The 26,032-nt window shown below is 42.3% G+C and overlaps 2 protein-coding genes across 6 annotated transcripts in view; both read left to right on the top strand.

Moving 5' to 3' along the window:
• The window catches only part of ACSL6 (acyl-CoA synthetase long chain family member 6), a 53,258-nt gene extending 40,167 nt beyond the window's left edge, over positions 1–13,091 (top strand). For all 3 annotated transcript variants that reach the window (XM_064672256.1, XM_064672255.1, XM_064672257.1), the window contains exons 13-21: positions 59–193; positions 2,151–2,246; positions 3,029–3,101; positions 3,500–3,588; positions 4,144–4,260; positions 4,516–4,659; positions 5,412–5,513; positions 6,334–6,405; positions 8,435–13,091. In XM_064672256.1, the coding sequence (XP_064528326.1) occupies positions 59–193; positions 2,151–2,246; positions 3,029–3,101; positions 3,500–3,588; positions 4,144–4,260; positions 4,516–4,659; positions 5,412–5,513; positions 6,334–6,405; positions 8,435–8,575 (969 nt within the window). In that variant the 3' untranslated portion in view covers positions 8,576–13,091. The remainder of the gene's footprint in view (positions 1–58; positions 194–2,150; positions 2,247–3,028; positions 3,102–3,499; positions 3,589–4,143; positions 4,261–4,515; positions 4,660–5,411; positions 5,514–6,333; positions 6,406–8,434) is intronic.
• Positions 13,092–13,609: 518 nt separating this feature from the next.
• Positions 13,610–25,874, top strand: MEIKIN (meiotic kinetochore factor). 3 transcript variants are annotated; one of them, XM_064672258.1, is made up of 14 exons: positions 13,610–13,910; positions 14,653–14,740; positions 14,963–15,041; positions 15,567–15,627; positions 16,318–16,458; positions 16,835–16,954; positions 17,214–17,253; positions 17,961–18,022; positions 18,796–18,890; positions 19,218–19,397; positions 19,735–19,815; positions 20,324–20,479; positions 20,767–20,890; positions 22,463–25,874. In XM_064672258.1, exons 1-14 carry the CDS (start codon positions 13,625–13,627, stop codon positions 22,507–22,509), a joined length of 1,560 nt encoding a protein of 519 aa, XP_064528328.1. In that variant the 5' UTR covers positions 13,610–13,624; the 3' UTR covers positions 22,510–25,874. The 3 variants fall into 3 exon arrangements, with proteins under 3 accessions (XP_064528328.1, XP_064528329.1, XP_064528330.1); XM_064672259.1 differs by lacking the exon at positions 20,324–20,479; XM_064672260.1 differs by lacking the exons at positions 20,767–20,890; positions 22,463–25,874 and having other exon boundaries at positions 20,318–20,427.
• Positions 25,875–26,032: the final 158 nt, after the last annotated feature.

Below are 26,032 nucleotides of genomic sequence, written 5' to 3'. Positions count from 1 at the left end.
GGTGGCTGCAATGGGCAGAACAGGTGCTGATGTGCTCTCTCACCCCATGCTCCTGCAGATCTTCAGCCAGGCTGACACGTCCCTCAAGCGCTGGATCCTGGAATTTGCTGCCAGACGGAAAAAGGCGGAAGTTCGAAACGGCATCATCAGGAATGACAGTTTGTGGGATAAACTTTTCTTTAATAAAATACAGGTAAGTGATTTAAGAAGTGAGTCTGAAGTCAAAGAACTGTTGTTTCTTCTAGCAGTGACTGGTTTTCCACCAAGGGACGTTTAGATATTAGGAAAAATTTCCTCACAGGAAGGGTTTTCAAGCATTGAACACTGCCCAGGGCAGTGGTGGAGTCACCATCCCTGAAAGTGTTCAAAAATGTGTGGACGTGGCACTTGAGGACATGGTTTAGTAGTGGTGGTGCTGGGTTGACAGTTGGACTTAATGATCTCAGAGGTCTTTTCCAACCTTAGCAATTCTGTGACTCTGTGATTCCCTGAAGTCAGTGTGGTCCATGTGCCTGGTGATGAACTTTGGGCAATTGCTACTCACCAGCAAAGAGCAGACGGGAAAATTGAACAGAAGAAGGAAACAGAACACAGTTTGTTGTTCCATGAAGTTTCCCCACGTGTTTTTATTTATGTTTTCGTTTTTAAACACCATGCACCATGTCAATATTTCAGTTCTCTTAGGGATAGCTTTCCAGAGGGGAATGGAGAAACATAAGGCAGACCAAGATGGCTTTTGCCACATCCCTCTTCAGCAGCACCAGGAAATCACTTATTTATGGAATAGTGCCAAAATCTTTTGCAGCTCTCAGATCCAAGCTGTGCCCTTGCTCAGGCTCCATGGAGGGATGTGATGCTGTGTGGAGGCACTTCCCTCTGCCAGGTGAAGTTGCCCAGAAGAAGGATCACAGCTTCTGACACCAGGGCAGCTGTCACCCCCTTTGTTGCTCAGGTGCTCTGCCTTGGGGGCACAGGTCACCCACCCCAGGCTCTGCCCATGCCATACCCACCCATACCCAGTGACAGGCAGGGAGAGGATTATGTCAAATCTATTCCAGGAATGAAATTCAGGAAGGTCATGAAGATCAAAGAGATGTTGCTCCAAAGTTTCCTGTAAATTCTCTACAGATAGGATTAGATTTAGGGTTGGGTTTCAGTTGGGCATATTCACATCTGGTTTTTTTTCCTAGGAAAACAAGAATAAGGGTGTAAAGCAAAATACACACAAAAGTCATAGTTCAGCAAGAGAGAAAAGAAATCAGAATGCCCTGCTGTGTGCCACACGTCTCAGTTAAAAAAAATATTAAATTGCCTTTAAACCAGGTCTTTTGGGCTCTGTACTACTCCAGGAGGCTCTGATTACTTCATTTTTTAATTGGATAACTTATATGGAGACACTCCACTTTATTTTTAACTAAAGAAACTGCCTGTACTTGTGGTCTGTGGATTAGTTGTCCTCAGTGTGCAAAGATAGCAGAGTTCACCCAGCCAGGAGCAAGCCAGGCTGCATATTGATGCAGGGGCTGGCGAGACGGGCAGGCTCAGTCAGCACTTGTTTGCTTTTGTGCTGGGTTTTCTTTTTCACTTTTAGAATAAGGAAAAGGAAATGAAGGGGGAGGAGAAAGAAGTAAAATGGGACACAGGAATTGATGTAATACCCTCCAGAAATATTTGAAGGTCATCTGCCTTAAAAAAGGGACAGCATTATTTGAGAGGCAATTCATTAAAACCAGTGAGGTGTAAATAAGCAAAGAAAACTGGATGGGGGAAGAGTCTGCTTTTTCCCAGCAGTTCCCAGAGCCAGGTCTGCAGCCTGCCCAGGCACAGCAGCCACAGGAGCTGAGATTGTGCAGCTTGTCCTGCCAGGGATGTGGGGACTCCTTCCTGTGCACACTGAATGGGGTTTATCCCTGAGGAAAGCTTCAGAGCCAGTCTGTATTTCCACATCACAGAATCACAGAATCACAGAATGGTTTGGTTGGAAGAGACCTTGAAAATCATCTCATTCCAACCCCTGCCATGGGCAGGGAACCTTCCATGTCTGTCCTAAAGAGGGCACTTTGTGCAAGCTCTGTGTAAGCAGTGCTCACCTTGCTGCTGGTTTTGCCATCTGTAGGAGCTTCTGATGCTTTTCTTTTGCTCCCAAACAGGCCAGTCTGGGGGGCTGTGTCCGCATGATAGTGACAGGAGCTGCCCCTGCCTCTCCCACTGTCCTGGGCTTCCTCCGCGCCGCCCTCGGATGCCAGGTGGGCTCGTGGGGCTCCTCGGGGCTGTTCACCCACTGCTAGTGAGAAAACATGGGATTTGAGAGAGGAGAGGGGTTAGACCCCCAGAACTGCATTTAGGGCAGCGGTGCCAGGATGGATCCAACAGCTGCAGCAGGGCTGGGGCAGCCACAGAGCCCTCGGGGGGGCTGAGGTGGGAGCAGCAGGGAAGAGCTGCCTTCAGTGTGGGCATCTCCCAGAGAAACCCCAGAGGCTCATCCCACCTTTCTCTGAGTGCTGAACTGAGTGTGGGCAATTAAATGTGTCTGTGCTGGGAACATCATTACATGAGTTTTATTCTCTATATAAATGGAGATAGATAATCTTCAGACATCAGCCTAACCCACTTAAGGTGTCCACTGCATTATTTCTCTGTGATTAGGAAGCCCAGGGCAACTAAAAGGTCTCATTCAAGAGCCTAAAGTTAGGCAGGAAAAAAAATATTTTCAAAATGTCCCACAAAAATACCTTTTTTCCCCGCTAATAAATTCCTCTCATAGAGCAGCACATTTCTTGACTCAAAGGCTGAGTGTTTACCTTGTCTTGTCAGTATTTTCAGCTCTACAGAGCCATGGTCATTTCCAGTCCTGGAAATGAAATGTTGTACCCAGCAGGAGCCAGGGACAGTGTCCCTGTGGGAGATGTGCACCCATTGCAGCTGCAGGATCAGCTCCCAGGGCTGTGCCACAAGGCAGTGCTTGGGAGTTCAGCCCGTAATTGAGAAATTCTCTGTGCTCTTTTAAAGATACCCATCTCTTTGTCAGGTTTATGAAGGTTATGGCCAAACAGAGTGCACAGCTGGATGCACCTTTACAACTCCAGGTGACTGGACATCAGGTAATGATTTTCTTCCACCATTTACAGAAATAAAAGAAATGCACATTTCTTTAGAAAATTCTGGACACCAAGGCCAGGTTGGACAGGGCTTGGAGAGATCTGGGCTAGGGGAAGGTGTTCCTGCCCATTACAGGGGGGCTGGAACAAGATGAGTTTTAAGATCCTTTCCAACCCAAACCATTCTGTGCTTTTTGAAAATAGGTTCTACATCCGAAGAGGAGGTTTGGGTATTTAGTCTTAATAGTGCAAAACCTTAATTGAGGAAATTATTTCTGCACACAGACACAGCTCCTGCAAGAACACCCAGTATATCTACAACTATCCGACTGACTAATAATAAAATGCTAATTATTGTTTATAGGAGAGATGACAAATGACTTGATAACTTTGATTTCCAGGTCATGTAGGAGCCCCTTTGCCCTGTAACTTAATCAGATTGAAGGATGTGGAAGAACTGAATTATTTTGCTTCCAAAGGAGAAGGAGAGGTAGCAAATCACATTTTTATATCAAATTCTCATTAGTTAACACTGTATGAAGTAGTTATGTAGTTATAGAAGCATTTGACCTTTGTAAGGTGCATGGTTGCTGATGTGTTACATATTGCAATCAGGAAAGGAAAAAGGCAATTTAGCAACAGAGCAGCAAAGCATTATTTAAAAAGGAGCTGTGGCAGTACTTCGAGCCTGATTCCTTGAACAGTTAAGACTGAATTAATTAGTTCAGCTAAATAGAGCTGAATTGCTATGGTTTCTACATTGCTGTTATTTCTATACTGCACAAAAATTCAACTTATTGAAATAACCTTGTTATTTTTAACTGCAAATTGAATGCAAATCAACTTCAAGCAAATCAGTTTTGTAAACTCTAGTTCATATTTCCATTAGCTTGGAAAAAAATCCATAGGTATTTTTATAACCCAACCTATTTTAATTTCATGGAGCACAGCGATTAAAATATTTCAATTCTTGAGAGTTACTGCTTAATTTGTATTTATAGCAGAGTAAGAAATTAATTTATCATCACCCCTGGCTCTTTTTCAGATCTGTGTGAAAGGACCCAATGTGTTCAAAGGTTACTTGAAAGATGAAGAGAAGACAACGGAGGCGCTGGACCAGGAGGGCTGGCTGCACACGGGAGACATTGGGAAATGGTTACCTGTGCGTACTGCTCACACACTGAGTTCTCATGGCCACTGTATTATCTCATGTAAATTTTCAAGGACTGAACTTAAATTTCCAAGCAGATTTATCTTTGCAGAGGATTAAGTTTATATTTGGCCGGGTAAGCTTGGTGTGTCAGTGGAGCGTTTGAAAGCGCAACAGGCAGTGGAAAGCTCTGTTAAAGCCAGGCTGCTTGTGGGTCTCGATGGTTGAATAACTTCTCTGGGAATTCTCATTTCTTTCTCCTGACAGAACGGGACTCTTAAAATTATTGACCGGAAAAAGCATATATTTAAACTTGCTCAGGGAGAATATATTGCACCGGAGAAGATAGAGAATATCTACATCCGCAGCGACCCCGTTGCCCAGATCTATGTCCATGGAGACAGCCTGCAGGTAAGAAACAAGTTTTCAGAAGATCTTACTTTTCTCTTTGTAGGCAGAAGACAGGGAGCTGGGCATGAACGAGGGGAAAGTGTGAGTGGATCACACCACAGTGTCTCCATCCTGCTCTGGAGCTGGCTGCCAGCCAGGCAGGAGCTGTGCTGCTGGTGTGACCCTGAGCAGCTTGGAGCAGGCTGTGGCCAAAGATCAAGCCTTTAAATTGGCTTTGGTGCCATCCTTTGGGTCTCTAATGCTGTCCTTTGCCACTGTGCCTGCAGCAAGCCGGGCCAAGGCAAAGCCACTGCTGCCTTCCCACCACTGCCTGCTCATTCTGACCAACCCTGTCCCGTTTATTTGCACATTTATACACACATGGACAGCTTCTGGAACCAAGCAATTCATCCTCTGCATTCACTGCCCACAAACATGAGCTTTCCCTTGGCATCAGAGTTTGCCTGGGACTTGCAGGGCTGTGAACTGCAGGTATATAAATGACAGGGGCTATGTTCTGCTCTGGTATTAATGTCCAAGCATAACACAAACCCAACTGAGGGTGTTAAAATTGTTGCCAAATGCAGGAACAGTGAAAGAGAACACTTTTTTCTGAGAAAAAGACACAGATATCAAAATATGCTCCACTGTGGCACGTTAGCAAATTATTGACATAATTAAGCACGAAGTGATAAACACACAGAAATTCACTGGACTCGTGTATTCACTTGAATGTGGTTCAGCTTTTGCCTGCAACTCTCCTTCCCCTGCAGGCCTTCCTGGTGGGAATTGTGGTGCCTGATTCTGAAGTTATGCCAGGCTGGGCAAAGAAAAGAGGGTTTGATGGAACATATGCAGAACTCTGTAAAAATAAGGTTTGTATCTGCAGGGCAGACACAATTTTTTTGCTGCAGCATTATGTGTGCACAATACTGTGTCTGAATAAGACCTGTCATGAGTCTTCTCTGTGACCAGTGACAGGACCTGAGGGAGCAGCATGAAGCTGTGTCAGGGGAGGTTTAGGTTGGATGTTGGGTAAAGGGTCTTCAGCCAGGGGGTGGTTGGGCACTGAACAGGCTCCCCAGGACGTGGTCACAGCACCAAGGCTGACAGAGCTCAAGAAGTGCTGCTTGGACAGTGCTCTCAGGCACATGGTGGGGTTCTTGGGGCTGTCCTGTGCAGGGCTGGGAGTTGGACTCGATGGTCCCTGTGAGTCCCTTCCACCCCAGGACATTGTGTGATTCCATGATAAGGATCCCAGCCTTATTTACACGTGTTCTGTAATGCTGAGTAACTGCATTGGATCACATCAGTGAACCCTGATACCACTGAACCATCCCACTGGTGTCTGTGGGCAGTGATTCTGCAGCACAGTTTGGCAGATGGCTGAAGCATTGTAAATTAAACAGCTATGTCACATAGCTGGTTTGACAATAGAACTTTACCTTTCATACCAAGGAGACAGATAATATCACCACACAAGTTATTTAATGTTTGTACTCTTCATTAATAGAATATTTGTTAGTTATGTATTAACTCTCAATAAAGCACTTGAACTTTACTCAGAAACATGTTTTTTGATGAATCATAGAATCAACAATGAATAAACAGTGAACAATAGGATGAACAATGATCAGTAATTGCATGCAAGGTTGACTCTGATAATTCATGAGGAATTTCTGTGTTTTAACCCAGGAACTGAAGCAAGCAATAATGGAAGACATGGTACGGTTGGGGAAAGAGAGTGGGCTCCACTCCTTTGAGCAGGTAAAATGAAACAATTAACACATCATTCAGTGGGGTCAGACAGGCAATTTTGTTTGTATGGAAGAGGAATTTGTCAGCATTTATTATGTTCCTACAAATCCTTGTTGCAGCTGCACACGATGTTTTTGGAAAGAGCTTTATTGCTGGCAAGTTACATTTGTTCCTTTGAAAAAATGTATATGCTGTGATTCTGCCTCCCAGTCGTGCTTGAAGTTTGAATTAAAGTTTTGAATGAAAGTTTTGGGTGCAGAGGTCAAAATCTAAATCAGGCACATGGATAATCTCCAGACTGACAACCAGAGGTCAAGATAAACATCTGCAGGAGTCTGACTCTTCTGCCACTGAAAGCTCCGTTAGAAACTGGGTCACTAATTACCAGTCTTATACCCGACCTCAGAATGCTTCTGGTTTCTTTATTTTCAGTGTGGGCACTAATTCTTTCCGGGTGCTTCTGTAAATACTTCTGCAACAAAGCTACAAACACCTCAGGAGAGATCTGAAATCAACCGTGGATTACACAGCATTAAAACCACAGCAAAATTATCCACCCCGTTTTAAAACGTCAGAGGCTTATTTCTGTTAAAATAATGAACGTCTTAATTGTTACATATAATTAGCAAGGGCCCTTTTTCTTTTGTTTGCACTGTTTCTGGGTGATAATTCTAATGAGTAATTCACCACATTGGAGTGGAGCAGAAGCATCGTTAAACATAACCCTGTTATTCTTCATTTCTCAGTTACCTATGCAAATGAAATGATAGCCAAAGAAATTAATTTTTAAAAATTCGATATAAAGCACAGTTTATAATGCTCATAATTGTCTGTGCTAGTATGTCCTGTTTGCCTTTGCCATGGTTTTCACAGTATGAAATATTCTCAAGTAATCAATTCTACCAGCAGTTTGTGATTAATAAAGTATGAAGTAGTAGGAAAGCCTTGCCATCTTTCTAAAAACTAGAAAAAAAAATAATAGATTAGAATAAAAAAATACGTGTTTTAATTGTCAAAACTAAACAGCTTCAAAACTTCATTTCTCTTGCAATATGTAATCTTAAAATCAAACTTTAAGCCAGATATTGTAGCTGATGTTCCCGTGGGATGGGATCCCCTGCTTGTGTGGGATACTCTTTATCATCCCTGTCCTCATCTGCACTTGGATCTCTGTCTTGGAAATTTCAACTCTGGCTTTTAAAACCATCAGCTTCCAGGCTCTGAAAGCTGGTGCAGCAAGTGGGGGAAGCATTAATAGCATGAATTCTGATTTCATGAAGGATGTCACGGGGGGAGGAACGGGAACAGAAAATGGATTTGCAGCCTATATTCCTGCAACTCCCAGCCGAGCAAACTGCAAAGCAGTCTGACTTGGGGAATCACAAAAGCAGCAGATGGCTGGGGAATTTTGTCTTAAATCAGTGGACTCTGACCAGTCAGGCAGCAGTTGTCTGCTTTCTCCCACACCAGCAGGGGAAGGAGAAGCTCGCTCCCATCTGTGCTGCCAGGCTCCCGCTGTGCTGGGAGCCACCGCCTCCAACAAGGGCAGCCTTGTGAAACGCCGTTTGCACAGGCTGGGGGATTTTATATCGCTGTAATTAGCTAAAATCCTCTTCAAACATCATCATCATCATGCACACACTTTGTGCCTGCAAAGCTTCATGATAATTTTGTGAGACTGAATCAGTGCTGCTTACTTGTGCAGCAGGTTAAGGTGGTGTCCCCTGGCACAGCTCTCTGTCCTTGCCCGCTCCCCCATCGCCCCTGGGCTGTGTGAACCTGCAGGGACGACACCCCATATGGTGCCACTGTCCCTCCTGTGCTGCCTCGCTGTGCTCTGGCCTTGGTTTCACACAGAAAAGAGGTTTATGTGCTCATTTTCTTGGAGAGCTCCCTTCTGTGGGCAGGGGAGGGAAACCCTGGGGAAGAGTGCCCTGGACTCCAGGCACCGCCGGAGGGAAGCACAGCATAAAAAGTTACACTTATCCAGTGTGGTGCCTGTAACCTTCACTATAAATGTGTCCCTTTTTTATTTTAGGTCAAAGCCATTTACATTCACTCTGATATGTTCTCGGTACAGAACGGTTTGTTGACACCAACGTTAAAGGCCAAGAGACCAGAACTAAGAGATTACTTCAAAAAGCAAATAGAAGAGCTATATTCAAGCATCTCCATCTGAAATCACAGGAAGAAGAATCTCCTGAGTAATGGACTTCATAGCAATATTAGAATAATACTCAAAAAGTACAGAGCCAGAATGACACTGCTGAAATGGATAAGCACCTGAATCTTATATTTGAGCCTTTCATTGTTCTAGGATTTCGCCACTAACCACATTTTTCCTTCTTTTTTCCATCAGGTGTGATACGATTTCTTTTTTACTCTATGCACAGGGTACTACTAAGAATTATGCTAAATTGCCACAAAATATACAGACATTTCAATCTATGACTAAATTATGGAAACTTATTAATAACTACAAACATTTCTAATTAAAATAGGGAAAATTTCAGGTATGTCTGTTAATATTTGATTGTATATAACCTAATACATTAAAAACTAAAATTATGGATAATTCAATAATGTGGTCTACCTCAAACAATCAGTGATTGATGGTGAAAGTCTATTTTCTCTGATTTGGAACTTCAAGATGGATATTGGTTTATATATGAAGTGATAGTTTTTATATTTTCCGGGACATAAATGACATTGATTTGATTTAATCATTAATGACCTAGCTAATGACCAGAATAGAAATAGGAAGGAATCTCCTGCTATTTGTACTTAATAGACCTATTAGTATATTACATCTAACGGATAAATGTTACCTTGAACTTGCAAGAACAGGGTAGGCAGCGATAGGATAGAGTTCCCTCTATTTCCTTTTCATCCCAAGGCAGTTTATCCATGGCATGCTGATTCTGCACTCGGGCTCCTCCAGCCCAGTGCACTCATGGACATCTGAGCTGCTCAAACTGAGAAGGTTGCAAAAGCATTGCTGGCTCTGAGGCGGCTTTCGGTGGGAGTTCACGATAATCCACACGCTCCCAGTCCCCAATTTGTTACTTTACATGCTGCTAATCCTGCGTAGTCCAGCTGGACTAACTCCCTCTCGGAAACAGCGCTGAAGAAACGGAGCCCAGGGAATAAGCTGTGATTCTGGACGGGGCTTAGCACAATGAGTGGGTTTGGGAAGAGGCCAGCCTGAGGCGCAGCAGTGGAGGGCATCCTTTGTCTGGCCACGGAAGGGGAAGGAATACTGCTCCCAAAGGGCCATGGGGATGGTGAAAGGCTGTGTTAGCCATCCCTGTGCCAGGTGTCACGGGATGGCAGAACACTGGATGTGGTGGCAGAAAGGCCTGCTGAGAAAACATCTCCATGTCTGGACGTCTGGAAGCATCAAGTCCCCCTGGCATCACTTCCAGTGGCCTCTCTGGGATAAGCAGCAAGTTGTCTGGATGAAACCTTAGATTTCTGTGGTCATCAGAAAGCAGAAAAGTCTCACAAGGAACAGGAACAGACTCTAGAGCTCTTTCCTGATACAAAGCACGGTACAAAACAATGAGAAAACTGTCATGTCAAGTCGCTTGAATACGTGGACTGTCGATGGCTTCTTTCTGCTAAACAGGATCCTAAATATCTGTGTGTATTGTACTAGCTGCTGTTTGCTGCACCAGTGCATACTAGCATGGAGCTGTGCCTGCTAGATCTTTGCTAGGACAGTGAAAGCACACTTATTTTTTTCTCTTAAACTGGAATCCGCTGTAGACTTTTGAAGCTAAAGGTTAAAATTTTTAGTCTAAACGGTCTCTTATTTTCCCTCTGAAATTCCGTTGCATGCTTCCAAATGAAATAAATCGAATTAATGGGTTAGTGTTACACCAAGACTGATTTATTGAAGTGATTTCAGAATAAAATGATACAAAGGAAACCGCAGCAGTAACATAATGACTCATAAAGAACGTGGCGAGTTGATTTATCAGATGTGCAAGTGTTTGTCTGAATCCCTTTTTGCGCCCGATTCCTCATTTGATTCCAGCGCAATGACTCATATCAGTCCAAAGCAACTACGAAATATCTGGGATCTGCTGGGATCACACATTCATTTTTCACCAACATACGCAGCAACAGCATCCCTGGGGAATTGGTGTGCACCACGTCAGCAGAGCACAGGAATTACTGTGTCAAATTTGGCTCTTTAGGTCAAGTCAGAAAGGATTCTTATCTCGGCGGAGTCTAGTTCATCTCCTTTTTGTATCAGCCAAAAGACAGTCATTACAAAGCTCCAAAGCAATGGAGAATTAGATTCAGTACAATTTCCTGTCTGTTTTAATGTGACAGCGTTTTGAAATAAAAAACCCCAAAGCCTAGTCATCCCTAGAAGTAGAGAAAAGCTACTTTTTCACTGACCTTTTTCTACCGTTCAATTTACTTTTTTCCTAAGGTGACTGCAGGCTTTTCAGGACAACTAAACTCTGTGTAAGTATAAAAGATCCCACTGTAAGTTTATTTACAGCTTAGGTGGCTGTTATTTTTACATATATAATGCTGAATAATATATCTGTCTTCTTCTTTTGGTATTTGATGCAAAATGTCAGATGCACAAGAGCCAAAGAGATGAACACCGAAAGAATAAGAAATAAAAATACAGACTTGGCCACATTAGAATGATGCAAAATCTGGGAGAAATTGTGTTGTCACACCAAAAGTGTGAATACTTTCAGAACTTGTGAAAAGTTATATAAATAAACTAAAAGCTCTCTTTTATACTTTCTTGTGTAATCAGATTTTCCTCGGCAGGTCGCTCTCTCTCGCCATAATCATAACAGTGCTGTAAGAGATTAACACTTGAAAAGTGTAAGGCATGAGCTCAGCACAATCTTGCTTCTTCTCAAATTCCAGGAATATTTATTTTGCATCGAGCTTTCTTAAACTGAAACACTTCTTGTGACCACCAAGGAAAAATAATCCCCAGGGCTGTCCAATAACCAGTTGTTTGGTTTTTTGGTTTTTTTCCCCTCAAGATAACTAATTACAAAATTAGTTTCTATTGTTCATCTTATTTAAAGAGCAGAGACTCTTTTTTGCAGAGTACTGCATTCTCGGACATGTTAAACATGGGAGGTTCTTCCTGAGCCTGGTGCTATGCCTCTGGAATCACTGGAAGACCCTCATATTTAAAAACCAGAAAAAAATACATTTTCCAGGAAGAGAATCTTGCTTAGTTATGTATTTTGTATGTTCTTTGCTCAATGTATTGTACAGAGAAAATACCATTCTGCCAAGATGCACCAAGTGTGAGCAGAAACCAGACCAGAGTCTTAACCCCACGTGGGCAGGAAACACATGGAATAATCTGTCCTGAAAGGCACATTTGCAGTTTAAAATGCTTGACGCACATCAGGTGAGAGAGAGACGGTGAGTTTTTGTTGATAAAGTACTATTTTGCAATCTGTCCTCACTGTTAGTCAGCATCTGTCAGCATCAGTAAAGTCCAGTCTCGTTTTTGCCATGAATATGAAATTTCTCATGTATAACAAAATAATCTGACTCGATCTTCTGGAATTAAAAAATTAACTTAGATTTTTTTTTTAATTTTATGTGTGTTAAAAGCACAAACTGCTGATCTATATGTAAATAAATGCTACAAGATGAATGTAAACTGGGAAAGAATATACTATTTTTGCATGGTAGTAGGTTACTTAAAGACCTCTTGATGCCTTACAGAGAATTTGGAAAAGCATTTTATTTAGAGGCAATTCTGTTGGCATACTTTTTGTATTTTAGCTCACTTTGGTTTTCCTTGGGGGAAAAAAAAAATCAAAATTGGATCTTTGTTTCTTCTTGGAATTAACATTCTTCAGTTTTTTGCACATGTGGTGGTTTCTACATCACCTTTTCTCCTGTGAAATGGGGAAGCTTTTCAGAGAAGAGATCTAGATGCTTGTAGTCTGGGAGGGAAAAAGGTTTAGATCCCTGGAATTGCTCCAAAATGAAATGTTTTCTGAGGCATCTGGAGCCCCTTTAAGCCCTTCATTTCAGCTTTTTGTTATGTATTTTAGCAAAGTAAAAGCAGTGAACAAATGAGGTATTTTGGTGAGTGTTGCTTATTCTATTTTCAACTGAAAGTGAAGGGGGTTAAAATATAACGTATACATTTGTGTAAAAAAAAATCTTAACTGTAATTAAAGATTTTTCAGTTTTGGTATATTAGCATGTATATCAAAGAATCATCTATGGAAACTTTTGTAAAGAACTAACTTTTCACCTTTCTCAAAAGTGCTCATGAGATTTTCTTGTGGACTGACATACAATAAAAGCTCTTTTTTAAAAGCTGTTGCTCCTCCAGTGACACTCTGTCCTCACCATGGTTATGAAGTTGTTCAGAACGCGTGCCTGGACTAAACGTGTTGTAAAAATGAGAAATTATGTAAAATAAAATAACGACCAAAGGACTATTGGAACATGAGATTGATTGTAGCAATCTCCTATGAAAAAAAGAATTGTTGCAAAGCTCTCTGAAGATGCAGAAGTCTTTCTGTAATGGCTTCTTCTTTTTTTTTTTTTAATTTTAAATCAGTAATAACATAGCCAAATGTATATGCTTGTTTAATATGAATTGACAATTGGGAATGCATAGTATTTTTTCAGACTATGTGTCTAAACCAATAAAGTTTCAAAACATTTGGGCTCTATTCTGGTTTTTACGTGCACTTGCATCTCCTTTCTCTTGGAAATCCAGGGATGCCTGGAAGTGTCCAAGGCCGGGTTGGACGGGGCTTGGAGGCACCTGGGACAGTGGAAGGTTTGGAAGGGGGTGGAACTGGATGGGCTTTACGGTCCCTTCCAAGCCAAACCGTTCTGTGGTTCTGTGAGTTTGCTTCATTACATGAAACATTTGAGCCACGAGATCCCTCACAGCTGGAACACGGGGCTGGTCAGTGAAAGGGGTATCACACACATGATTTATTTACTCTGTTTTCATACAGGGTTTCCTTTACTCAGAGGGTGGCGAGGCCCTGGCACAGGTTGCCCAGAGCAGCTGTGGCTGCCCCATCCCTGGCAGTGTCCCGGGCCAGGCCGGACGGGCTCGGATCATCCTGGCAGGGTCAGAAGGGTCCCAGGCCAGGCTGGACGGGCTTTGACCAGCCCGGCACGGCCGGAGGGGTCCCTGCCAGGACCTGCCGGGTCCGGGCCCTCAGGGCGGGCCGGGGCGGCCGCCCCGCGCATGCGGGCGGGGGGCGCGGGGCGGTGTCGGCTGAGGGGCCGCGGGGCAGGGCGGGTTCGCTTGGGGCCAGCGCCGGTGTTCCCGGGGCCAGGCCGCTTCTCCCGGCCGGTCATGGAGCGGCAGCCCATCCCCCGCGCCCCCCGCGCCGGGAAGGCGCCGCAGAAGAGGCGCCGCGAGTCCCCGCTGCCGGGGGCGGCCGCGCTGCCGGGCCGGCGGGCCGGGCCGCCCCAGCCGTGCCGCCGGAGGCTGTTCGGCAGAGCGGGGCCGCGCGGGCCCGAGCCCGGCTGTGAGCGCTGCCCCGCGGGGCCGGGGCCGGGGCCGGGGCCGGGGCCGGGGCTGGGGCCGGGGCCGGGGGGCGGGCAGGGCCCTGCGCTGTGCCCGGTGCCGCGTTCCCGCGGGGCCGCTCGGGGCGGTGCGGGCCGGGGGTGTATCGGCGGCGGGTCCTCGCACGCGGGTGCTGCGTGAGGCTGGGAAGTGGTTTCTTCCCTCACGGCTTGGGGAAAGCAGGCAGCTGTTCTGGGAGCAGGAGGGGTGTTTCCTCTGGTTTGGCTGCTAGTTAGTCATAAAGCCACTTCTGTAAAGTGGCTTCCCGCCGTCTGATCGTAGAACGTCTCGAGCTGGAAGGGGCCCTGTAGAAAGGTCCAGACAAAAGCCTTGCTCCCCTTTGGGGTATACTTCAAAAACTGCTCAGAGTTGTTGCTCAGGAGCTGCCTCCTTGAATGCAGTGTAGCAGCTACCAAGTTAAGAACTGCAGACCTTTAAGAAACAAAATGCAGTCTGAGGGGAAGGGATGGGATTCAAGGCTAAAGTAAATGGAGAAGACCAGCATGGGATGTCTTGATCCCGTGCTGGGCTTGGTAATTTAAAGGTGAGGCTTTCCTGTTATAACATTTGTTTGTGATAATAGGGTCAAAAAGGTATTATGGGGATGGAAGGGGGAAATAGCTAAAGGTGCCCTATTAGAAATAATAATCTAAATTCTAATATTGAAATGATCATTACTGAACTAAATACTTATTTTTCTCTAGGCCCAAAGAAAAAGTTCAGTGGGAAAACCCTACCAAAAATTACAGAAAGTCTTGAACTCATTGAGGAGAGCCCTTCATGCAACCAAAGGTCTGTTAGAACTCATTCAAACACACCGTTATTAACATTAGCTAAGCATTTTTATTGTTTTGCCTTGTGAGGTGGCTCTTGGAGCTATGCAGTCTGAATTATCAGTGCACTGATGTTTGTCAGACTATTTATTGGTGTTCCATAAAGACATTTTGTAGTTGTTGCCTTTCTCTAAAATGGTATAGCTCTGTGGTTGAACTTAGTTCTGTTCTTCAACTGCAGCAATCAAGTGAATGTCAGAGAAACAAGAGACTTGGAAAAAGAAGAAGAGGAATCAGAAGAAAGCAGTGTATCACTGAAGGTGAGAATGGTGTCTTGCTTTTTATCTACTCGTAATTGTCTGGAGGATAAACCAAAGAAATGTGACATGCTAAATTGTTTTTATAAGCAGGTAAAATTTCCTGTGAGTTATGTGTGTGTGCACATGTGTTTTTCAGGCTGAACTTAGAATCTACTGCCTGCATGTCATAGTTTGTATTTAGAGAAATGGTTTAGGATTCTGAAAGTAAGAATTGGGCCTCTAAAAAAAAAATTCAAAAGACAGTGAAGTTGATGTCAGTATGCCTTCACTGGCATCTCATCCAGGAAAGATTGCAGCATCAAATGATGGGGTATTCCTCATGAATTTTAGAACTATAAGTCACATTGCAGATTTGTTAATGCTGTAAGAAAAAACGTGGCACAAATTACTGTGAATAGCAAGTTTAAGGGGTGAGGTACCAGACAATGAGTTTCTAAGCATCTGCTGGTATAGATGATATTTAATTGCATTTCTTTGTCTACATCCAGTTTTCTCAAGTTGTTTGTATTGGTATTTTAATTTTAGAAATCCTCGATGATCAGCTTTGAAAGTAAAGAAAGTTTGCAAAATGCAGAAATGACTTCTAGTGAGTATAATGGCAATACATTATATTATAATATACTTTTATATCTATATTTTATATCTATATAAAACTAAATGTAAAATTAATTATGTACTTCTAATTACCTTTCTATAAAAGCACTGGTCTTGTACTGTGCTGTTCTTGTGCTGGTTCTGACTGTGTGATAATTGGAAAGTGAAGGTTTTGAGACCACTGGACTCGTGGCCCTTATTGCAGCAGGAGGCTTTGGTTCACAGGAACTGCTTGGAGGCAGCACAAACAGACCTACAGCACCTAAGACAGTCTTGAGCCCAGCCTGCTGGAAGCCACATGATCTTGGTTTTATCCTTGACAGAACTAGTTGTGGACATGAGTTCTTCAGTTTACTCAAACCTGCATTTTTAAAAGCTTGCGACTAAATAGTTTGTCCTTCTGAAAACAAACCTGTTGAAGAATTACCCTGTCAGAGGCTAAATTCTTCAAGTGTGCCTTGTGAGCCTTGGGCAAGGAAGGTGTCTTCTCTTAGCTTATGGTAGTGTAGATTTGGCTTCAGGATACCCTTTCTTTGCTTCTTCAATTGCATTATGACTCAGTATAAAGCACTGACTTGACAGTATTTAGCTCATCACAGGAATGAAACTTAAATAAGGAAATCCTGATGGTTTCTGCAAGATGATACTTTTCTTTAGCCACCTATTTTGTCTCTTTCTTTAGGTACAGGAATGACTCTTCCCACAGGTGTTTCAACCTTTCTCATTCAGTGTTTAGATGCCGATTCAACTGTAGATTTTAACAATACTAGTGATAGCCTGCAGAGTTACTCATCCCCTGAAACATTCAGAGATGATGATTCAGGTGAGACTTTGGGGTTTTTTGAGCTTTATTTAATGTAGAAAATGTGGGGAGACTGTTGATAATAAAAAGACTGGTGGTCTCTCTGGGTGTGACTCACCAGATCACATCTTTGCTGCAATCCAACCTGTCCTCCAGTCTGGAGTGAATCAGGTCCTGATGTAATTTCCATCACACTTTAAATTTGAAGTATTCACAGTTGATACAAGCTGTTTATTGGGGATGACCCACTGAAGTGCTTTGAGTCAAACTCCTTCCAAACTTTTCTGCAGCTGTTTGAGCCAAGAGAATACTTTCATTTAGTTCCCATCCTCCAAATGTGATTGCTTTCAGTTTGTCACAAATTTAAGAAGCCTGCACTTATATCTTTTATGTGCAGAAAGAAGTCATTTTTACTCTGTGGACCTTGGCAAGTACAAGAACTCTACTCTACTGGACTCCAGCAAAGCAGTGACCATTGATAAGATAGCACAGATCTCAAATCTTTCAGCAATATTAGGTAATTCTTTTCTACAATTCTTCAGGATACATACATAAACAAATTTCATTTTGGTGCAAGAAACTGGTATAAAATATATAATGATCATTTTATGTAAGGCCTGTCTGCATAATGGGGAGCAGCACCCTGCTAGTGGTCTATGTTTGCTTCTAATATTGTGCTTTAGAAATTATTTTGCACCAGAACATTGTCTGGTCTAAGCTATCTTAGCTTTTTCATTTAAAGTTTAGCTTTTATGTTGTTTTTTTTTTTTTTCTAGAACCTGTACCAAAGGATTTTCAAGACCAGTGCATTAGAAGGTAATCTGCACAGCAGACTCTTTGATGCACCTAAGTGTTCAGGTTTTTCTCTTTTGAGTGATGCTTTAAAGAAAGGCCAACATGAATAAGCCTCTGCTCCTGCAAACCCTTCTGTGGAGTTTCAGCTACCTGTGTCCTCACTAACTTTGACATTGGTGCATTAAGTCAGGGAAGAGTTTGCCTTACAGACTTCTGGCTTGGCCTTGCAGCTCTAGGGAAGTTGATATAAGAGAACTCAGTGAAGGATTTTATGGAAGAGGAAGGTGACATTTATTTACAAAATCCCTAAATAAGTTGCTTTTATCCAATTGCACTAATTCTGCCAGATTTCCTTCAGTCACAGGCAGCAAAAGGGGTGTGCCCAGGTGTCTGGCCAGGCTTGCTGTGCAGTGCAGAGTATGAAGGGTACCTGTTGTTAAGTCCTTCTGAAGTCTCTGACATTCTGTGCTCACCCAGGAAAAAATCAGGTTTGGGGGCAGATCTTTTATGTTCTTAAGCAATTGCAAGTATCCTCAGGATAAGCTGTGACTTCATGATAAACTATCATAGAACTTTAAGGTGTGATGAAGCAACTCTGTAACAATATTTTTAAAAATATGCTTTATCCTTTTCACTCAGCCTATATTTTCCTAGGATTTCTGTATTCGTAGGTTTTTTAATGTTAACAGTCATTCAGAATAGTTGTTCACTTTTTTTTCCTCTCCTAGAAAGAGACCATCAAATTGCAATTACAGTTCTTCAGCATTAGGCATTTCAGCTACTCTGTCAGGTAAAATATGACCAGCAGCAGTTGTACTAGCTGTGAGAACAGGATATGCTACCCAAACTTAAGTGATGGCACAGTTTCTAAACCAGGTTTCTACTGGATCATTTGTCCTCCAGCACAGACTCTATCTAGAAGGAAAAGTGCATGTTGAAAAAGTCTTCCCTGTAAATAAGACTTGGTTCTAATTTATGTGTTAGGAGAAGAAAACAAAAACAAACAACCAACCAAAGTCTCAAACCCTGCATTTTTCCATTTAATCACCCATGCTGCTCAATGAAAGTTGGCATTTCTTATTTAACTTACCTGGGAACAGAACTGTTTGTGTCATGCTCTTTGAACTTATACCAGCTTCACAAATACTAGTGAGTCCCTGATGGAACTCAGTTCTGATCTGTGACTGATGCAGTTCTCTGGCCCAGGTACCACATAGTTTTCCCCTGCTTAATTTGGAGGGTAATAGCAGCAGAAGTTGCCACTGGCAAAGACTGCTGTGATTATGCAGGTCTCTGCTCCCACAGTGTGTAAGTCCAGCAGTAAATACCCAAGTGAACATAAGATTAATAGGCAACCTTGTTTCCTTAAGGAATGGGAGAAGAGTAAAGCAGTCCTGATGGTGGGGAGAGGGAGATGAGGGCTGTATTGAAGGGAGGAACTGTGTTTACATGGGTGGCTTTGGAATTATTCCTCTTTGAAAACCATCCTGTAAGACATGGGATGGAAGAGTAGCTGTGGTCTTTGTCTCAAAAGTTAATTAATTTGTTGGAAATTTGTCACAGGAAAAAAGCTCTGTAAAATTACAGCTGCAAGAGAGAGAACTCCAGACCTAAAAAGTGGTATGCGCTGTGCTTCATCCTTAGGACCGGACAGCAAGGTGAAAGATCCTTAATAAATCAGCAAGGTTGTGACACAAATGACTTGCTATGGGTGGAAAACTCCACCTAGAGGAGTAGTAGTTCCTGCTACACCTGTGGAAGGGGTGCCTGCAGCCAGGGCAGAGAGTGAGGATGCAGTTGCCTCTCCCTCTCCATAGAGGAACAGTCAGGGGTGCCCCCAAGCTCAGTGTTTTTCAGACTGGCTTTGCCAGTGGTACTGAGTCAGTGTGTAGAGCTTGACTGTGACAGAGGGACTCTTTTTTTAGTGCTTACCAGGCTGCAGAGAGTCACTTTGTAATAAGAAATGTAATTGTTTCCCTCTTCAGCCTGACAAGCAAACTGCTAAACCCAAAAGGGTGAAGCGTAAGGAAACAGGAAACAACTCTAATCCAGCAGAAGAAGGTTCATCATCATTCAGGCAGCTTGGTGCCCCAGGAAACACTTCAGCCAAACCAGGGGAGTTGACAGCAGAAGTTGTGCCAACCAAACCAACAGATGCTGTGGTGGTGAGTATTCCCACTGTGTCCTGCTGATTAGCAGTGGCATAAAATGAGAAGTGAGAGTTTTGAATTGTGGCAAAAGTTACAATTAAATAGGAGAAGTGGCAGGAAATGCCACATCTGAAATGTCTGTGCTGCTGTAAACTAGTTCTTTGTCTTAATTTTGGAAAGCACAAGACCAAAAAAAAAAAAAAGTGAATGACAGGAATTCAGTTCTTAAATCTGAAGAAGTATTAGTAATTCTAAACAGAGTTCTTATGGTATTGTGTACTAATGGGATATTGAAGGAGTAATAATAAACAGCAAAGAATTTGAATCTGAGTTCTTCTCTGTTTTTATTTAGCAAATGACTTCCACCATGCTGATGATTGAGGAAAATAAAGCTCTAAAAAATCCTGGTAATGCTCAGCTTGCACAGCTAAAGGTGAGTGTCTGTCCAGTGCTTTTTTGTTTTAATGATCCAGACCAAAGAAGTAATTCCTTGTGGCACAGTCCAGTTGTGGCTATATATGTTACTATGCAAATTGCACAACAAACTATGATAAATTCTATTAGCTGGACAGTTAGAAAACCCCCAAGCAACCCAACCTAGGAATCTGGTTTGTATCTTTACAACATCTTCTGATGTAAACCCAGCACTAGTAGCCTTACTTGCACAACCCCTTCAGTACAAATTTGATATTTAAATGGCAGTTTGAATTCTTTGGCAGTACAGGTAGTACAGTACTGCCACTTGTCTCTGCACAATTGAGTTAATGCATACTAGATTAACAAATAGAGAACATCAAGGTCTTGTTGCAGTCCTAAATAATTTTTTTGAAGCAATAGAACATCTTTTGTATGAGCCAACAAGCATTATCCAATCTGAATTGTTGTCTGTTATTTAACTGGGTGGTTATTCCTGTATATTTTGTATTTTGATGGAGCTGTAGCTCAGCTTGTCGCCAGTGTGCAAAGCCTCACCTGGGGAAAGCCTGTTCCTGAATACCACAGGTCCATGTGTAAATTCAGAAGAAATTGTTCCTGCATCTCTGAGCTCAGAAAAGGAAATTATTCCTCAAAGTCCAGAAGAAAAGAATATTTTTAAGGTTCTAATTTTATTGTACTTTTTAAATCCAGTTTTGGCATTCTAGTATGTAGTGTACTGTATATTTAAACCTTACAGTATTAAAACAGCTGAAGAGAATGTTCAAGCTCTGAAGCTTTCTCTCACCCTTTACAATAGCATATTAAATGTACACAAGTGGTCTTAAATATTTTCTAGTGGCATCCCTTGAAATCTGCATTTCACCTGTAATTTCCCTAGAAGAAAGCTAAAAAGACTATTTCTTCAAGGGGAATAGTTGTGTGAATGAAATGTCATTAATCTTTTCAGCCCCTGTGTGACAGACAAGAAATCTGCTCCATTGTTAGACTGTCACCACACCAGAGGCCTTCCAGGCTGCAGCAAGTTCCAGTTATCAGGAAAGGGTTCTCCCTTCCCAAAGGAGTGCCTGAAGGTGAGAGAATAAACACTTGGTTGCTGTGCAGGTGATAACTGGTTAGTTAAGTGTTTAAGGGTGGTTGTTTTTTTTTTTTTTAAAGTCCGAATATTTTTAAAAAATCACAAGGCTGACAAGAGTAAAAGATGCAGAAAACTTCAAATTTCTGACTTAACAGTGTTCTTGTGCAACAGTACTTCACTGAAACTGCACTAACACTTTCTCCTCCAAGGATCTTTAGCACAGGAATTGATACAGTCATAGGCTGTATCATAATTAAGGTCAGAAGGTGCTCTAGGTAACTCTGGGAATATCTGTGCCTCTTCAAGTTACTCCTGAAGTAACTTGTTGCCCAGAGAAGCTGTGGCTGCCCCATCCCTGGAAGTGTCCAAGGCCAGGGTGGACGAGGCTTGGAGCAACCTGGGCTGGTGGAAGGTGTCCCTGCCCATGGCAGGATGAGATGATCTTCAAGGTCCTTCCAACCCAAACCATTCTGTGGTTCTATGATTCTACAACTTTGAGGTTTCCCTGCTGGTGTGGAGATTCCCTAGAAAATTTACCTTCTTCTTTAATGAATTATTATCCTGTCTTTATTTCTAGAGTAAGTCTGACTTGAGCTTTCAGCCATTGGTGTGGTTTATGTCATGCTCAGTATTGCCCCCCATCCTCAAAGCAGTTCAAGTTATCAGTTATGTTTTTCTTTAAAAATCACCACTTTCCCTTAAGGTTTCTGTTCTTTTCTCCTGAAACCCTTAACACAGGGGAAGCTCCTTTCTTCACTTCCTAGATTTTTGTTAAACAGAAATGAGAACTGTGAACAAAACTGTCTCATCAGTGCCACAGAGGTAAAACCCCCTCCCTTTGCCGTCTCCGGTGAAGTTTCTCGGTGTGCCACTGGATGGCACATGTCTTCCGAAGTTTGAAGTAGTTCTTCACAATGTCTGCAGGTTTTCTGCAAGGTGTGTGTCATTTAATCCAATACAGAGATACTGCCTAGGTGTGACAGCTCTCAAAAATACTGAGCACACACAAATTTTCATTTGCAGTCTCTTAGCTCCAAATACTCTCCAGCTTTATTACCAGTTGAGTTTCATGCAGCATCTAGAATGCAGGGAAATGCTTTTAACTGTGTGTATGTATTAATTAATGACACTGATGCTTCTGTACAGATCAAAGAACTAGGGTGCTAGGTCAGGTGTCCTAGGAAAGTTGTAATACAGAACACAGGTTGTACTTGGTAATCACAAATAGGCAAGTGGTGGTGTCAGAACAAAAGTTTGGGGTTGTTCCTGCTTTTCTGGAGGATCCTGGGATCAGGAATCAGACTGCTTGTGGTGGGGGTTTTATGCTGAATGTTTTATTCTCTGCACAAGGAGTCTTTCAGATGATGCTGGTTTTCATTAGGAATGTACAGGTACTCAAACCTTTTGTTCTCTCCTCACTGGCAAATGACCTGCAAGACTCCTCCAAACAAATGACAGCCTGGATATCTAGTGAACATCTCAACAGCTGGTCAGATCAGTGAGCTTTCTCTTACACTTGAGAATGTGCCACTGTACTGATAGTTATTTATCACTTTTTTTTCCCCAGATACTATTACAAGTACCAAAAATTGGATCTGCTGTGAACAGAGATGAGATTTCTGGGTCTCAGCAGGAGTCAACAGAAGAAATGACCATCTTGTTGCTGTGTCAGGGTGATGGAACAGAACTAACAAATGGCTGGGTGTTTTTTTTCTTGTTTGCACATACATTGTTTGAAATTTGGTATTATGTGTTTAGTAAGCTTGTAAGTACTCAAGTACTTAACATTAAATTATTTTGTACAGCAACTAGATCCTATTCTGGGCATCATTCTGCAAGGACTCCATAAAGATGATTCTTCAATTTGCTTAGATTTTTAGAAAGCACGACTCAAGAACAGCAGACCAAATTAATTATGGAGTTATATTTGGCTTTTGCTCTGCCAGGATTTCTAGTTTTCTCTAGTAGCATTAGCATTTAAAGATGTGACCTCTGTTTAAGTGTTAATACAGGTTTTGGGGCTGGGTGTGAAAGCATTCATGTACTCTCAGGGACCCAGAAGTCAATAGTATGCTGCCATTAAACTCCCTGAATGCTTAGGTCTGCAGAACTTTGGAGGTGCAGGACTGTGTGCTCTGCTGTAAATTGATTTTTTAACCATGAATATAGGTCATCATCACCCTGCCATCAGTGTGAGCTGGCTCTTAGTGATCAGCATTGTCACCATTCTGGGCACATCCACTGCCCAGCCACTGGCACCTCTGAGTCCTTCCTGTTCCATCTCACCTGTTCTGTAGCATCACATCTCTCAGTCACTGTTTCTTCTACTGCCTTCAGACTTAGAAGCAGCAGATGCCTTCCATGAATACAAGGTGGGAAAAACCCTTTTATAGCTGAGTTGTGTGAAGAGCTGGATATTGGCATTCTGGATTTTCAGGTTACTGTTCACACTATGTCCACATAATTTCCACTTCAGCTTGTGGATTGTTAATTCTTGAATGTCATTCTTAGTGTGCCAAGTGCCTCAGAAAACACTCTCAAGAGCACAGTTTTTTCCAGCTGAATTCACTGCAGCTTAAAGTAATTTGGATCCCTACAGAGTTCTCACTACAACACCCTGACTCTTTTCTGGAAAAAAAGGGAAGTTTTTTGATGTTTCAAAATGCCAGTATGGCTTTCAAAAGTCTGTTTCTCAGTGTTATCACTCTGGAAAATAGTTTTGTATTTCCAAAAAGAGCATGCCAAGAAAACATACAAAATCCACAACTTTAGTTTGACTGTGTTTGAAAATAACCTGTGAAAGTTTGAACCCTGAGCCTTTCCCCATTGCTCTGGGGCAGAAGGAAGTGCAAATAAATGATGCTGGATTAGTCTATGAAGAAGTATTGTATAAACACACTATGTGGCTCAAGGTTAAAAATTATGCCATTAAGCTATTTTTCTTTTTTTAAGCATAAGTAGAATGAGTTCTACCATAACTCCTTGGAGTCCTCTCAGATATGCTTCTAATTATCAATATCCTTGTTCTTGCAAATATTCAGTCACTAGTATTTATGCAAGAATCTAGAGCCCCTAAGAGACAGAGGTGAACTTCTTGAGGTAGTTTTAAGTAAAACTGAAAGCTACTTATGTAGTAAGTTGTGATTATGATGATTGCTCAAGTAAAGGGTGGTCCTGAATAAAGATGTGTTCATTGTAGGGGTATTCTAGAAGTCCTAGTTAAAAACACTTATTTTGCCCCAGACCATTTGGTAGTTTTATACAAGAGACAGACTAATACTGGCAAATTAATTGGAAAGTACAAGAGAAAGAAATATGGTGTGTAACTGTAGCAACCTGAATATTGCTGCATTTTGCTTTTGTTTTTCTTGACGTGATGAGGCTGTATAGGAGGGCAGAAATAACAGGAACCACAATCTCTTGTCCTTCCCTTCAGTATGAAAGTGTTGCTTCTTATTTTCATCTTTTGTCTGACTCTCAGAGAAAGTGTAATTAATTACCAGGCTAGCTCTGTGCCCCAGGGAAGGAAATTCATTTGGAGGCTGAACAATCTCTACTCTTGTTCTGCTTTTCTCAAAGGAAAGGCATTTTCCCATAGTTTGGTTTTTAGCTGCAGAACTACTACATAAAATTTCATTCAGAGTGGAAACTGGCTCTTCCATGTTGGTGGATAAAGGTTATGGGTCATGGCCTGTTAATGGGTAGGACAGAGGAGGTTATTTGTGCAGTGACTCAGGAGAGGAATCTGTTCAGTGTCACCAGGGCTGCTCTGTCACGTCCCAGACATGATGAAGCCTTAATGGCTTGAATGGAATCGCTCCCAGCGAGTCAGTCCATGCAGGAACTCTGATAATCCTTTATCACCAGGAATTGTGCATGGCAGATGCATGTTGAGTAAATGTATTGTACATAAATCTGTAAGAGGTTTTTCATTAACACTGTTCAGTTATTTTTGTTATCTGAAGTGCACTTCTAGGAGACTTTGACTTAAAGTGTTCAGAGATGATGGAAGATGTTTTGCTTCTTGCACTGGAGTGCATGTACAGGCTGGTGGGGGGTAAAGACCTTGCATGCAAACGGTTCTGCTGTGGTTCATAATCTTCAGACACGGAAAGGAGAGGTTTGGGGCCCAAATCAGCATGTACTGAATGGGCACAGAAGTTCATGTTCTTTGTGTAGCTATGAAAATTTGCCTAGAGAGAGGTTTTTATGGGGAAGTGGATGATTAAATTTGTACCCATCCTTTTTCTCTCACTGTCCTTCCTCCCTTCCCTCAATTAAGGTCTGACAGTCAAGCCTATCAGAATCAACTGCTGTTAATTTAGGCATTATGGAACAGGTTAATATTTACTCTTAAAGGGACTCTATCAGCTGGAATTGTAATGCACTCAAGATGAGCTAAATCTTCATTGCTCTCAGTTGTGAAATTACTGAAAGCTGAGTTACATGTCCTGTCCAAAATTTTATCGGTTTGTAGTATTCTTCTGAGGACTTCTTGTATTTGAGACTGTATTTACATGCTCACCTTGAAGCCAGGAGGGTTTTACCTGGTGAAGGGATGTAAAGGTTGGTCATGTACAAATCTGTGGCAGGCAGGTGTGTCTTCCATACAGAACAAGGGGAAAGGGATGCATCTAAACATCAGTTCCTGTTTTCTATTAGAATTATCTTCAACTTCTGGTAGATGAAAAACAAAATTCCTACAGATGGGCGACTGTGAAGAATTGTTGTGTAGATATGTTACACATGCACTAAATTTTGCCTTAAAAAGAATCTGCTTAATTTAATCTTACATCATAGGTTGTTTTAGTTTAATTCCATTTTGTAGGGAAAGCAGATGAGTCAGTCAGTTTTGTCAGTCCTTAATTAAACTCCCCAGCAGCGTTGTATCTGAACAGTGATACACTGAAGGAGACTGTTAACTGTTACCAGGATTTCTATTTCACTTCAGCATTTACTAATAAAGAGTTTTGCAAAAATCCTCAGATCCTCTTGATTTTATAAAACCTATCACACTTCCCCCCTCCCCCCTTATAATTTGTTTTGGATTGATTTGCTGGGCTTTATGTGCTTAAACGCCGCTTTGTGGCTGGGTATTTTACCTGCGATGCGATGATGGCTTCCCCCGCCACCAAAC

This window comes from Pseudopipra pipra, chromosome 15 (genome assembly GCF_036250125.1).
Source record: "Pseudopipra pipra isolate bDixPip1 chromosome 15, bDixPip1.hap1, whole genome shotgun sequence".
Taxonomy (NCBI): domain Eukaryota; kingdom Metazoa; phylum Chordata; class Aves; order Passeriformes; family Pipridae; genus Pseudopipra; species Pseudopipra pipra.
This window is presented reverse-complemented; position numbering and strand designations above follow the sequence as displayed.

Bases quoted from the DNA above. Each gene is read 5' to 3' on its own strand.
- MEIKIN (XM_064672258.1), top strand. From the start codon at position 13,625: ATGCGGGCGGGGGGCGCGGGGCGGTGTCGGCTGAGGGGCCGCGGGGCA. The intron at 17,254-17,960 runs GTAATCTGCACA...TTCCTCTCCTAG, and splicing joins CAAGACCAGTGCATTAGAAG to AAAGAGACCATCAAATTGCA. The intron at 19,398-19,734 runs GTGAGTATTCCC...GTTTTTATTTAG, and splicing joins AACCAACAGATGCTGTGGTG to CAAATGACTTCCACCATGCT.